Genomic DNA, 12,457 nt, shown 5'->3' on the forward strand with positions numbered 1-12,457 from the left:
ATTGCAGGGTTTTGAGCAGAGAAGGGGCTATGCTCTCATCCACAGATAGGGTAGGGGTGGGCAGCCGGTTCCTCACTTCCAGCCAATGTTAACAAGCCTCAGCAGCTTCCCCAAGGCTTCCCCTTACTCACAGACTCCTGAGGGTCAAACGCCCCTGCTGTTCCTCCATGGGATTATACTTCTGACTGAGACAAGCCCAACTGAAGTCATTAGCCTTTAGACAAACAAACAAGTCACAATTTATGAATTTTCCAAATGCTGCTGCCTCTTGTGGGAGTCAGTCAGCATGAATTTTGTACAAATCCATCATTGTAGATGCATAATATGCACCATCATGGAGAACAGGTATCTGGAATATTGTTTCTGAGTTAATAACAGAGGATTCTGTTGGTATCTTTTTCCCCTATGTTCTATGTATTTCTTGAAGATGCTTAGACTCTTATCCTTTGCTGATTTGATAATATGTGAGGTCATGTCTCAGTCGTATGATATGATTTCCTCTGGAGCAGATGTTCAGCTTAATTGAATGTGAGGTAATACAGTTAGAAAATCAATCAAAGTTTAGCTAGATTGAATTCAATTTCCTCATTTAGTATTAATTTATTATACCGGGAATTTTTGCTTGTTTTTTGTTATCACAAAAACTCAGATGAACGCTGCATTAAAATAATGAGAAATTTCAATTAAAGTAAGGTATTCTGCTAAAATCTACTTCACAATGAAGAAGGCAAGTCGGAGAAAATGGATTATTGTTATAGTATATGATGCAACCATTGCTTTTCAGTGACATTTATCATTTTAGTCAGTGTGGCAATGAAGTTTGCTTGGACACAGAGCTGAGAAGTCAGGATAATTGAAAGATTGGATAGATTGGATGATCAGCTCAATTTCTATGGGAAGTAAATGTCTCAATTTTTGCTGTTGCAGGCCCACTGCAAGATGAAGAAATAAATTGAGCACACACAGAGAAAAGGACAGGATAGATGATGGTTACATGTTCTTTATTGTTGACATTTGGATGCCCAAGCTCACACAGAATTGATTTCATAAATGTCCTTTCGCTTTATCTTGCTTTTCTAATTGATTTAATTGTGTAGGCTTGCATTTTTCAAACCCTTAATTTAATCACAAATTGAACTAAAAATTAATCATTTTTCTGATGCAATTAGAAAAGATACTGGAAACTTTGAAATTAGAACACTAAAAGCTAGCAAAACAGCTTAATTGTCAGACTAGAATTGGACTCTTCCCTCTAAATTACAAAAATTCTTATTTACTCATTGAAAACCTCTTACCCAGAATTAATAAGTACCCAGAAAGAAATAGCCTGTTGTAAAGAGGTGTGCTTTTTTGTTTGTTTTGTTTTATTGTTGATATATTTTTTAAAGCAGGGGAAAAAAAATCTATTCTTTCCAAAACACACTTTGTTTGGATAATTCTAAGAGAATCATCTCCTTCATCAAGGACCAAAACGGTCCAAGAACAAATGACAACAGGATTACCCAAGGGACACATCTGACCCCTTTGTGCACGCTCCTCTGAGCTGTGGCCATGCCTTTCCCACGGTGTTTCTTCCCTCACAGCGCGATGCTCAAGGGGTGTGGGTGTGATGTAAAGTGAGGGGCCACAGGAAGTGCTGTGCTCCCACTGGTGACCAGATTGATGGACTGGCGTAAATCACCACAAAACGGTGAGAACTCCACCCAAGTCCCTTACTGCTCTGCCAATTAAAGAGGGGTTTAAAACAAGCCAAACTCAGAAGATACATCAACATGGTTGAATTTATATTTATATAGATGATGATTTAGTGTGGGCCAACAGAACAGAAATTTTATAAATGTATAAAAATCAAACCAGGTTTTAACCAAGGCACAATATAGTTTGTAGGAAACATGCAATGATTTTTTACATGTTCACTCTGGGTTCCATCCTAACGCACAGTGACATGGAGAGCTTTGGGAAGGCTTCACGTTGGACTCCAGAACTCTCGGCAAGGAGCAACAGGCTTCCGCGAGAATTCTGCCCAGGAGAGCTTGCTAAGGGAAAAAAGGCTGAAGGGCCATTGGTAATGGTCTTCAAATATGAATGGGTATGCAGACAAAGCTCTCATCTATTATGTTTTTTTACTTATTCTATGTAGCCTTTGGATCTTTCTTAATGTAGGGACAAGTGATAAAGTATTTTAAAGTTTTATGATGTCTGCAGTGTATTTTGACACGGTTCATCAATAAGAATGAATAGTTACAGAGAGGGAAAGAAAATATGGAAATGTTAACAACTGAAAAAAGGTTAACAATTGATGCCTGTGACTGAACGGTCTATGGACGTTCGTTATAATCTTTCCTTTCTGAAGCTTCACAGAAAGGAAGAAGAGTGGCTGCATGTATAATTCGACGAAAACAGAGTGGGAGATGGAGAGCCAGCAGGTTCGGAGGAAGAAGCCAGGTGTCAGTCGTGGACCCAGAGCGAGGGGTGCCTGAGGAGCTGCCTGAGCTCAGGTCCCCCGTGTGCAATGGGGTGTGCTTGTGAGGTGGTCGGGCCAAAAAGATAAAACACAAAACAAAAGCCCTCCTGTAGTGATTTTCTTTAGAATTTGCCAAACAAGGTTCTGTGGGAATAAAAATATTCTGTAACTAAAAATAAGAGCTGTGCGCCAGCGCTTATCCTAGAGGAGCTGATTAGTGCAATTAGCAGTATAACCAGGAGGAATCTGTTCCACGGAGTTGAAAAAAATACTTGGATTTGTAAATTGAATGGAAATTTCAGACGCACCAACAGTGAATAGAAATAACCGTAACAAGAATTAATAACAAATGTCTCCAGAGTCCAGCCTCCTATGTGACTGAGATGCAGGAACGCAGTCCATTTTCAAAGCCAAGCCCCCGAGGTTGTCCCAGGTGCAGGCTTCCGAGCTCCTCCGCGGTCATTCTCTGTCCCAGCGCGCATCCCACGGCACTTGCTGTGTGTGGTCCTGCAGGGGCTCTTGTTCCTGTTCCTCTGGATCTTAAAACAAAGCTAAACCACCTCTGCCTGTCTCTCAAACATAAAGGGGCAGTGATTTTTGCTGAGCAGAGCACAACCATAGGAGGGAGGTAGCAGCATTTGGATTCCATGAGACAACGTGGACGAGAGCAAAGTCAGGGGTGGGCTGGGTCAGTGGTCAGCAAACTCATTAGTCAACAGAGCCAAATATCAATAGTACATTGATTGAAATTTCTTTTGAGAGCCAAATTTTTTAAACTTAAACTTCTTCTAACGCCACTTCTTCAAAATAGACTCGCCCAGGCCATGGTATTTTGTGGAAGAGCCACACTCAAGGGGCCAAAGAGCCACGGGGCTGGGTCAATGCAGAACGCCACCGAGCCCAGACAGTCAGCCCTTGTTTGGTCTGGACGAAGAATGAGTTCATGCTCTTAGGCCCTTGCGGCCGCCACCAATGGCTTTACCACGTTATGTATAATGAAACAGAAACCAGAGTGGTTTAGTTCTCCTTTAATCGGTACTACATTAAAATGCACTAATACATTCGTGTCTACTTCCCTCCACCGACGGCCATTTCGCCATATTCAAATGCTCACTGGAAGTGTAATTACCACCGAGTCACAGGCTTCCGGGCCTCGCTGCGTGGTGAGTGGATGAGGGAAGTGAAACTCACCTGGGTTCCAACAGGCAGGAAGCGGCACAGAGCGGCTCTCCTCCCCCAGGAATGGAAAACTCGGGCAGGGTGGAAGAAGGCAGGGCGCTGCCGCTCCACGGTTACCTTGGCCACCGTGGCACAATCATTGGGGCAGAAATGAACTTCAGGCCATCATGTAATACAGCAGAGGCAGGAGAGTGTGGAGGGCGAGGAAGCGAGCGTGGCCGGGCCCAGAAGCTCAGAGGGCCGGCCCGGCAGGTCACAAGGCTGTGCCCCGGAGTCTGAGCTCCAGGCACCAATAGCCAATGGTACTTTGGTTTTTTTCGCTGCAATTTGGTGTTATGCAGCGACAGCCCCGACTCCCCGCTTCCCTCCCCAGTGAAGAACAAACACGGCACTAATCTGGCTCAGGGCTTCTGCTGACCATCCCTGGTCATTGAACTCCCTCCCGCTCCTCTCTTCTGGGAAACAGGACAACACGTCGTGAGTGGAAGAAACAAGGAAGGGCGTGATTATAAAACACATTCGGTTCTGGGTGAGCGGGTGACCGGAAACCAGGCTCTTCCCTGCAGGTAAGTGTGCAGACCCTGCTGGGGGCAGAGACGGCCCCCGCCGAGTGTCCCTGATAGACTGCCTGTTGGGGAAAAGGTGTGGATGCTGCCAGGGACCTCGGGTCTCCAGCCCCACAGCCCTGCGCACAGTCAGACCACAGGAGCAGGGCGGGAGTTTGCAGGGACTCCAGCCCCACAGCCCTGCGCACAGTCAGGCCACAGGAGCAGGGCGGGAGTTTGCAGGGACTCCAGCCCCACAGCCCTGCGCACAGTCAGACCACAGGAGCAGGGCGGGAGTTTGCAGGGACCCGAACGAGAGGAAGGCTTGTTTTGAACAGACTCGCAGGGCATCCAGAGATCCGAATGCACCTGGGACTTAGAAAACACGCACAGAAAAGTCGGCCGGCGGACAAGACAGAGGGGGGAAAGCACACACAGTGTCTCAGTCTCACAGCCCGAATCCGCCCAGCGTGGGCGCGGAGGCTCCCTGCGGACAGGGGGGTGGGGGTCCTTCTCTCGCGCCGCGGGCGGCCAGGTCCACAGGGCGAGGCTAGCAGCACTCAGGGTTAAGACGCAGGAAGTGAGGGGCAGGTCTCTGGGGAGTCACCCCGGTTTCCACCTGGCCGGCTCCTGGAAGTCCGAGCGCCATCTCAGCCGAGGTCGCCTCCCGCCCACCTGGGCCTCCAGCAGCGAGCAGCGTCCCTCTTTCTTCCGCAGGGGAGGGTGGGGCGCTAGTGACACATCCGGCTGGTCATCTCCTTCTGGAAAGCGGGGAGAAGGACGGTTAGGGAACTGAGAGCAGTGCAGTGGCTTGTGGAAGCGTCTGACATGCCCTGTGACCTCTGGAGCCTTTGAGCAAGACGCTGCAAGCATGGCCCAGGAATAAGGCTTGGCTTGCAGATGTCTTCTGTTTCGTGTGTTTTTTTGTTTGTTTGTTTTTTAAATCAAAGCATTTAAAAAAATATATTATTTTGCCATCACTAAGGCTCATGGCAAGGATTTCCCTTCTTTAAAAAAAAATATATTTTATTGATTTTTTACAGAGAGGAAGGGAGAGGGAGTTAGAAACATTGATGAGAGAGAAACATCAATCAGCTGCCTCCTGCACACCCCCTCCTGGGGATGTGCCCGCAACAAAGGTACATGCCCTTGACCGGAATTGAACTTGGGACCCTTAAGTCCACAGGCCGATGCTCTATTCACTGAGCCAAACCGGTTAGGGCTAAATCAAAGCACTTTAAAAACACAGCTAACTTGCTGACAATCCAGGTTGCCTGCTTTTTCTGAAACATTGCAAGACCGTTTAACTCCAGCTGCCCCTTCAGATGCAGGGCATGCTTTCCAGGTTACCGCAGGCCCCACCACTCCCAGCTGTCTCGCCGTCAGGCACCAAGTATCACTTACAGATGGATAGGATCATTGGATTTATGCTGCTGTGTTTCTTGGAGAATAATTTCTCTTTACCTAAGTTTCCATCAAAGATGAAAAAAATGAAGGACAGTCTAAGTTGGTATAAGTCAAGAAAAGCAGGAGGGAAGACATTTCTTAATGGAAATGAAGACTATTCCAATGGGTCCGACATGCCACCAACCATCTTGCCTTTTACCCACCTACCACCCGGCTGGCTCTCGTGGGCATGTCCAGGGGCTAAAGGTGCCACCCGTTCTCATTCTCTGGGCCCCTGCACAGGCTCAGCCTCTTGTCTGTGCCTGCTCCTACCACATCCTGCCCTCTTTCCTTGGCTAATTGCCATAATTTCCCCCGATCAGCAAGAGAAATTCACTGCCTGGCACACCTTCCTACACTCCCTCCCCACCCACTGTGAAGCTAGCCACTCCCTCCGCTTGTGCCCACCTGGAGTCCTGCATGCAACGAGCTGGTACATACTCTGTGTGTGTGCATGGACTATGGGCCTTCTCCACTGTGAGTGACTAAGTGTCAGGAAAAGAAACTCTCATTCGATCACACATGTGCTTCCACCATGAATTCCTCACTCTGCACAGTGCCTGGCACAGGGCAGCGGCTCCTCTTTCCTCATCCAGGGCCTGGAAGGCAGGCTGCAATGAGCCCTGCCCTGGGCAGCATTTGGCAGGACACGTTCAATGTCATTTCTAGTAGAAGAAGGAGCTGCGTCCAAGTCCCACCTGCTGCAGAACTGATGCCAGATGCTATACCCCTTGCACGCTGGCCCTGGATCACCCCAGCCTATAAAATAGGAGTAAAAGGAGCTTGAGCATGGGTGTGTCCAGGTGCTCAGAGACCCTTGGAAAACATAACAATGTGTTGGTTAAAGAAATAACAGAACATACTAGTACACAGAAGAATTTAGCACCCCTAGAAGATTATTAAATGCATGCAAGTACGTGCAGATACATAAATTGAGAAATTAAATGAGCATCTACTTAGGCCTATTACTTGTACTGTGTAGCAGGTGCCTGGGAGATGAGGTTGCTGTTTGCAAGGAGAAAGAGCTATAGATCACAAGCTAAAATATAATAACGTTCCCTGGCTGGTGTGGCTCAGTTGGTTGGAGTGTTGTCCCGTACACTGAAAGGTTGTGGGTTTAATTCCAGGTCAGGGCACATACCCAGATTTCAGGTTTGATCCCTGGGTTGGGGTGTGTGAAGGAGGCAACCAATTGATGTTTCTCCCTCTCCCTTTCCCCTCTTTTCTTGCTAAAATCAATGTGGCATATCCTCGGGTGAGGACTTAAACAATTAAAAAAAATTCAATGACATACATGCAAATATTTAGGGGAAGGGAGGCCATGAGGCATGGTAGAACTGAATTCACCCACATTTACAATTTTTAAAAACATGTTCTTATTGGTTTTTAGAGAGTGAGGGAGAGGGAGAGATAGAAACATCAGTGAGAAACATTGATTGGCTGCCTCCTGCACGCCCACACTGGGGATTGAGCCCGCAACCCAGGCATGTGCCCTGACCAGGAATCGAACTGGCCACCTCTTTCACCCACATTTAGATCCCACTTCAGTACTCACTACCCTTGTGTGGCCGCTCTGTGCCTTTGGGTCTTGGCTGAAATGCCCCTTTTTAGGATGCCTCCTCTAACCTCCGAGACAGCCCCACCTCTACCCTTTCATAGTGTCCTTCCTCACATAGTCTATTATTTGTTTCATGCCCGATTCCTGAATTCATCCCATCAGATCCTGTAAGTGCCACGAAGGGTGAAGGACGGGGCTGTGTCTGCTGTTTGCTGGTGTATCCTAGCTCCTGCAATTGTCATTTAGTAAAAATTTCTTCAAGCAAGTAAGCAAAGGGCCTCCAGCTTCCTCATTTAAAATGGAACAGTGTTGCTGGGCCAGTGTGCTCAGTGGTTGAGCGTCGACCTATGAACCAGGAGATCACATTTCCTTGTCAGGGCCCATGCCTGAATTGTGGGCTCGATCCCCAGTAGGGGGTATGCAGGAGGCGACCGATCAATGATTCTCTCTCATCATTGATGTTTCTATCTCCCCCTCTCCCTTCCTCTCTGAAATCAATAAAAATATTTTTTTAAATAAGTAAAATGGAGTGGTGTTACCTGAGAAGGTGCCTGGAAGAGTAAAAGCGTTAACAGATGTGTGGACTCACGAATCCCCTCTCCTGATCCCTGGGGCAGCACGAGCCTGGCAGCAGACACTGGTGCTGGGGTTGGGGCTTGAGAGCGCTTCGCTGATATGTTCCCACTGAGAACTCCACAGTCTAGGGAAGGGCAGTCTGAGGGGGGGAGGAGAGGGGCTGGAGAACAGGGGAGAAGAGAGCTGAGGTGGAGCCCGCTGGCCACCTGCAGATGCTGTGGCTGGACAGAGGGACCTGGCCGCATGGGGACAGCGGGGCAGGGCAATTCACAACTGTTCGAATGAGGACCCGGGCGTCCGGTGTGAGGAAGGAAGGTAAATGATGACGATATGAATTTGCTGTTCCTTTTTTAAGCTGCCAAAGGTCCTTGTGTTTTTGGTTAACTTTTGATAATAGAGATGGGAATGTAAAGTGCGTGCACACGTGTGTGTGTGTGTGTGTGTGTGTGTTTGAGAGAGCAAAAGACAGAGAGAGCGAGGGCAAGATCATGGGATGAACACAGCTTGGCTCTATAACTAATTCTGTATTTGCAATGGGTTGATACTTTTGCAAAGAAGGCAGCTAGCATTTGTTAAGTACCATGAGGTGCCAGGTGTTGGGGCAGGGGGCGTATTTTGTCATTGCATCTGTACAATCTGAGGGGAGGAATCGGGGCCTCAGAGCACAGCAGAAGTGGTTGGCGCACATGAATAGGTAGCGGCAGAGACTGAACAGTAAGAGTTGCTTCCATCAAACAAAGGTCTGCTTCCCTCGGCCTGTGCCTGGCACTGCTGTGACCATATTACATCACGTTACCCTTCCCCCAACCCTGTGAAGTGAGACTGCCTCCCCATTGGACTGAGGCGCAAACAGGCTCAGAGACTGAGAGCAACTTATCAAAATCACACAGGAAGTGGCAGGAGTGGGATTCGAACTCAGGGCTGAGGGCAAAGGCCAGACGTTCCTATGAATATGCATTCAGATGATATTGATTTAATGCTGATATATATATATATATATATATATATATATAGTAATCACACATGGCTGCAGTCATTCCTGAATTTTAAAAATGCCAGAGATGTTTTTTCATCACCCAGACTCGTGCCACTTTGAATTACAGGTGCAATGGTAAATACTCAAACACTTACGCCACTAAAGACCGCAGGCACTAGAAGCAGGGAAACAAACAATAACAAAGCAGAAGAGGGGACACAGCGGGGGGGGGGGGGGGGGGGGGCGGGCGCCTTATCCGGAGCCCTTGAGCTGGTCTGTGAAAAGCCAGGACCGGGGCTTCCTCACACACCCTGCAGCCCCAAATGCAGGAGAGAAGCTGCCCCCTGGGTGCCTCCTAACATTCTTACAGGAGACAGAGTGCTGGAAACAGCAGATAGAAACTTGAGGGAGGCAGGCTCAGTGGGATGCACCCTTCAAAAGCCTTCAAAGCTGTATTCTAGCACTTCCCCACTGGGTGGCGCAAAATGAGCTGGTTAAGAAACAATTGATGTTGTGGGGGAAACCCCAAACCCCAAACTGGCCCGTATAGGGATCGATAGCTTTCCTCCTCATCAAAGCCCTCCCGCAGGCCCTGGCAGGACCAGCGCACTCCTTCCTCCGGAGGAGAGCGGCCTAAACCCCTTCCGCCGGGTGCTCTCTGAGGAAGCCTTTGCCAGTGCAGGAGCTCTGGGCATTCGGGGGGCATCAAGGCATGCCGCTAAAGAACTCCAAAGGGGCTTACAAGGCTTCTGTCGCCGTTATGAGAGCCGCCCTTATGAGAATTTTCTGAGAAATGTTCATAAGGACTTTATTTGGCCTGTATTTGAAGGTTTTTTTAAGCACTAGGTTTTTTTAAAATAAGTGTATTTATTTATTTATTTATTTATTTATTTATTTATGTGTTAATCCTCACCCAAGGATATTTTCCCATTGATTTTTAGAGAGAGTGGAAGGGAGGGGGAGAGACAGAGAGAAACATCGATGTTAGAGACACATCTATTGGTTGCCTCCCACATGCGCCCCAATTAGGGCCAGGGATCGAGCCTGCAACCCAGTTATGTGCCCTTGACTGGAATCGAACCCGGGACCCTCCAGTCCAAGGGCCAACGCTCTGTCCATGAAGCCAAACTGGCTAGGACTAAAGCACTAGATTTTTAAAAAATCTATCCATAAGAAAAAAGTAAAGCTGGGTTTGGGTTCTCCTCATTCAGTAACACTTGCTTTCATGTAAGGGAGCATTGATTCCACCAAGTCCCTGGTTCCCCACTATCAACAAGCAATTTCCCACTCCACCCCCTGGCAAGCAATGCAGTTTTTAACAGGGACCTCCCCCACCCTTCACCTCCTATGGAGTGGACCCCCACCCACTCCCACACCCACTGGAGTCCTCCTTGGTCTCCATCAGGCCATGGCCTAGCAAGGCTTTCAGTAGCTTCTCAGAGGCTGTTTGTTCTGGGAGAAGCTTTCTGCTCTCCCAAGCTGGCAAGCTTGACACCTTCAAGATTCAACTGTCAGCTCCCAGGAGGGCTCCTTGGCCCCCTTCCCGGGCTCCCCATCGCTGCTCCCACGCTCCCGTCACACCCCTCTCCACCAGCAGGGGGCTGCAGCATCCATTTCTGCCCGAAACCGAGACCTTTAAAACCTTGTATATGACAGTATGATGTGGGATATGTTGGTCCTCACATAACAGAATATATGGTTTGATCCAATTATTTTGGGGAAAAGTACAAATAAAATATGAGCGCAACATAACTGGATCAAGCCATATATCCTGTAATTAGTATAATTTTGATTCATTCACACAGGACGGCTACTGCTGTGCTGCCTGTTGTCATTTTTCATTTGCCCATCTAAGGGAGCAGAGGCCAGGGCTGCTCTGAAGAGTCGGGGATTGCGTGTTTAGAAAGTTCTTGCGGCACCAGGTTGAAAATCGCTGCATTACATCACACATTTCAGTAACCTCGTTTTTACATGAAACAGACAAATAACTGATGTCTACTGGGTGTCAGTTATTGTGCTAGCAAGGAATTTTAACAACTTGACATTAGAAATTATAAAATAAACTCCAAAAACAATGACAAAATGATGGAATCGTAGACTCTGTTAAAGCTGGGAGAACACAGATATTATCCAGTCCAACCTCTTCATTTCAGAGACGTGAAAACTCAGACCAAGAGAGCCGGCGACCTGCCTGAGACCGCACAACTAAATAATGGCAGAGACAGGACCCCTGGCCTCGAACTCTACCCTCAGGCTGATTTGAGAGAAGCGAGAGTGGGAACAAGTCTTAGGGCTGGCTCAGTGAGCATCAGGAAAAATCCTTCTCCCGCTAGGCCACCCTTCACCTGCACTCCTTCAATGGTCACAGTCTTCAAACCGAGTCCCACCCTTAGCATGCAATGCTCTCCTCGATCTGGACTCTTCTCAGCTACTCAGCCTCATATCCCAGCTCTCCCCAACTCTCCTCTCCCGCTAACCTCACAGCAATCCCCGTATATATGCTTGCATTTGCTCCTGGCTTCCCACAACCCCTCTCTCCCAACTCTACGTCCTTCAAGGCTCTTGCTCAGTGCTGCCTCCTCGACAACCTCTCCTACCTCCCCACCTCCCCACCGCATCCCCATGAAGTGGCAGGCCTTCCTCTCTGGTTTCCCTGCCATCATTGATCACTTCCTGGTTCCAGCACGAGATTGCTCTGGGGGAGATGAACCACATTGGTTCCTGTTTGGATCCACGTGCAAAAGCTCCGACACATACAGGGGCTTAAAAACCTTTGGTAATGAGACTAAATCCAACGGAGAACAAAATGATTAGGTCTATAGACCCAGTGAGGTGAGAGGTGGGGGGGAAATATGCCCTGAGGACCTACTATGTCCTCCTGAGGCACCTACTATGAGGCACTTACGTTTATTTTGTGTACTTCCTTCTCAAGACTCTGTGGACTACACTTTGCTTTTTCTAATTTGCAGAGGAGGACACGGAGGCTCAGAGAATTGAAGGAACTTGCCCAGCTTCACACAGCTAGCAAGTGAAAGAATAAGGATTAGCACCGGTGTTTGGCTGACCAGGGAACAAAAATAAACACAAAACATACTGTTTCCTTTACTCCGCGGGGGGCTGGGATAAAAGAAAAAGAGTGAGGGGGGCCCCTTGTTTTCCTAGTGTTTTAACGCCTATTAGGACTGGCGGCGCTACAGCAGCATTTTACAGCCCATTCCTTTTCTTTTCTTAATTCACCAACTTTCTGCTAATTCTGAGAAATGAGGAGGAGACAAGGAGAAATACTGGAAATAAAGAAATTATTACCAGCCAGCTGGAAGGGGGTTTGGAAGGTTCAGGAGAATGAGAGCCCTGCTGAACTTTTGTGGAAAAGACTTTTATGCAAATGAGATTCTCCCCCATCAGCCACCAGGAGAAAAATCAATGGCTGAAAACTGGGCAGTTTGAAGCACTCAACCTAATGGTAGGTTTGGCCCTAAGAGGGAAGTGAATTGCCTCTCAGCTCACCTAGTGTTGGCTGAGTGTTAGCACACGCACAAACACACACTTTCTCCAATACGGGCTCTTTGTCAACACATTTTTAAAGGTAATGTGTTAAGGTAACTGCTGCTGAAAAGACAAAAGAAAAACGGGGAGTCACCAGAAAAGGCCGTCAGGCTGGTGCTCTTTTTACAAAGTGCTTCCTTGCTCACCGGCCTCAGCCTCAGCCCCGG

General features: G+C 47.9%; 1 protein-coding gene across 3 annotated transcripts in view; it reads right to left on the reverse strand.

Annotated features, from left to right (window-relative positions):
* Window positions 1-330: 330 nt before the first annotated feature.
* The window catches only part of MOB3B (MOB kinase activator 3B), a 196,282-nt gene continuing 184,155 nt past the window's right edge, over window positions 331-12,457 (reverse strand). For all 3 annotated transcript variants that reach the window (XM_079789901.1, XM_079789902.1, XM_079789903.1), the window contains one exon: window positions 331-4,949. In XM_079789901.1, coding sequence (XP_079646027.1) covers window positions 4,920-4,949 — 30 coding nt within the window. In that variant the 3' untranslated portion in view covers window positions 331-4,919. The remainder of the gene's footprint in view (window positions 4,950-12,457) is intronic.

This window comes from Cnephaeus nilssonii, assembly GCF_951640355.1.
Source record: "Cnephaeus nilssonii genome assembly, chromosome: 14".
Classification (NCBI taxonomy): domain Eukaryota; kingdom Metazoa; phylum Chordata; class Mammalia; order Chiroptera; family Vespertilionidae; genus Cnephaeus; species Cnephaeus nilssonii.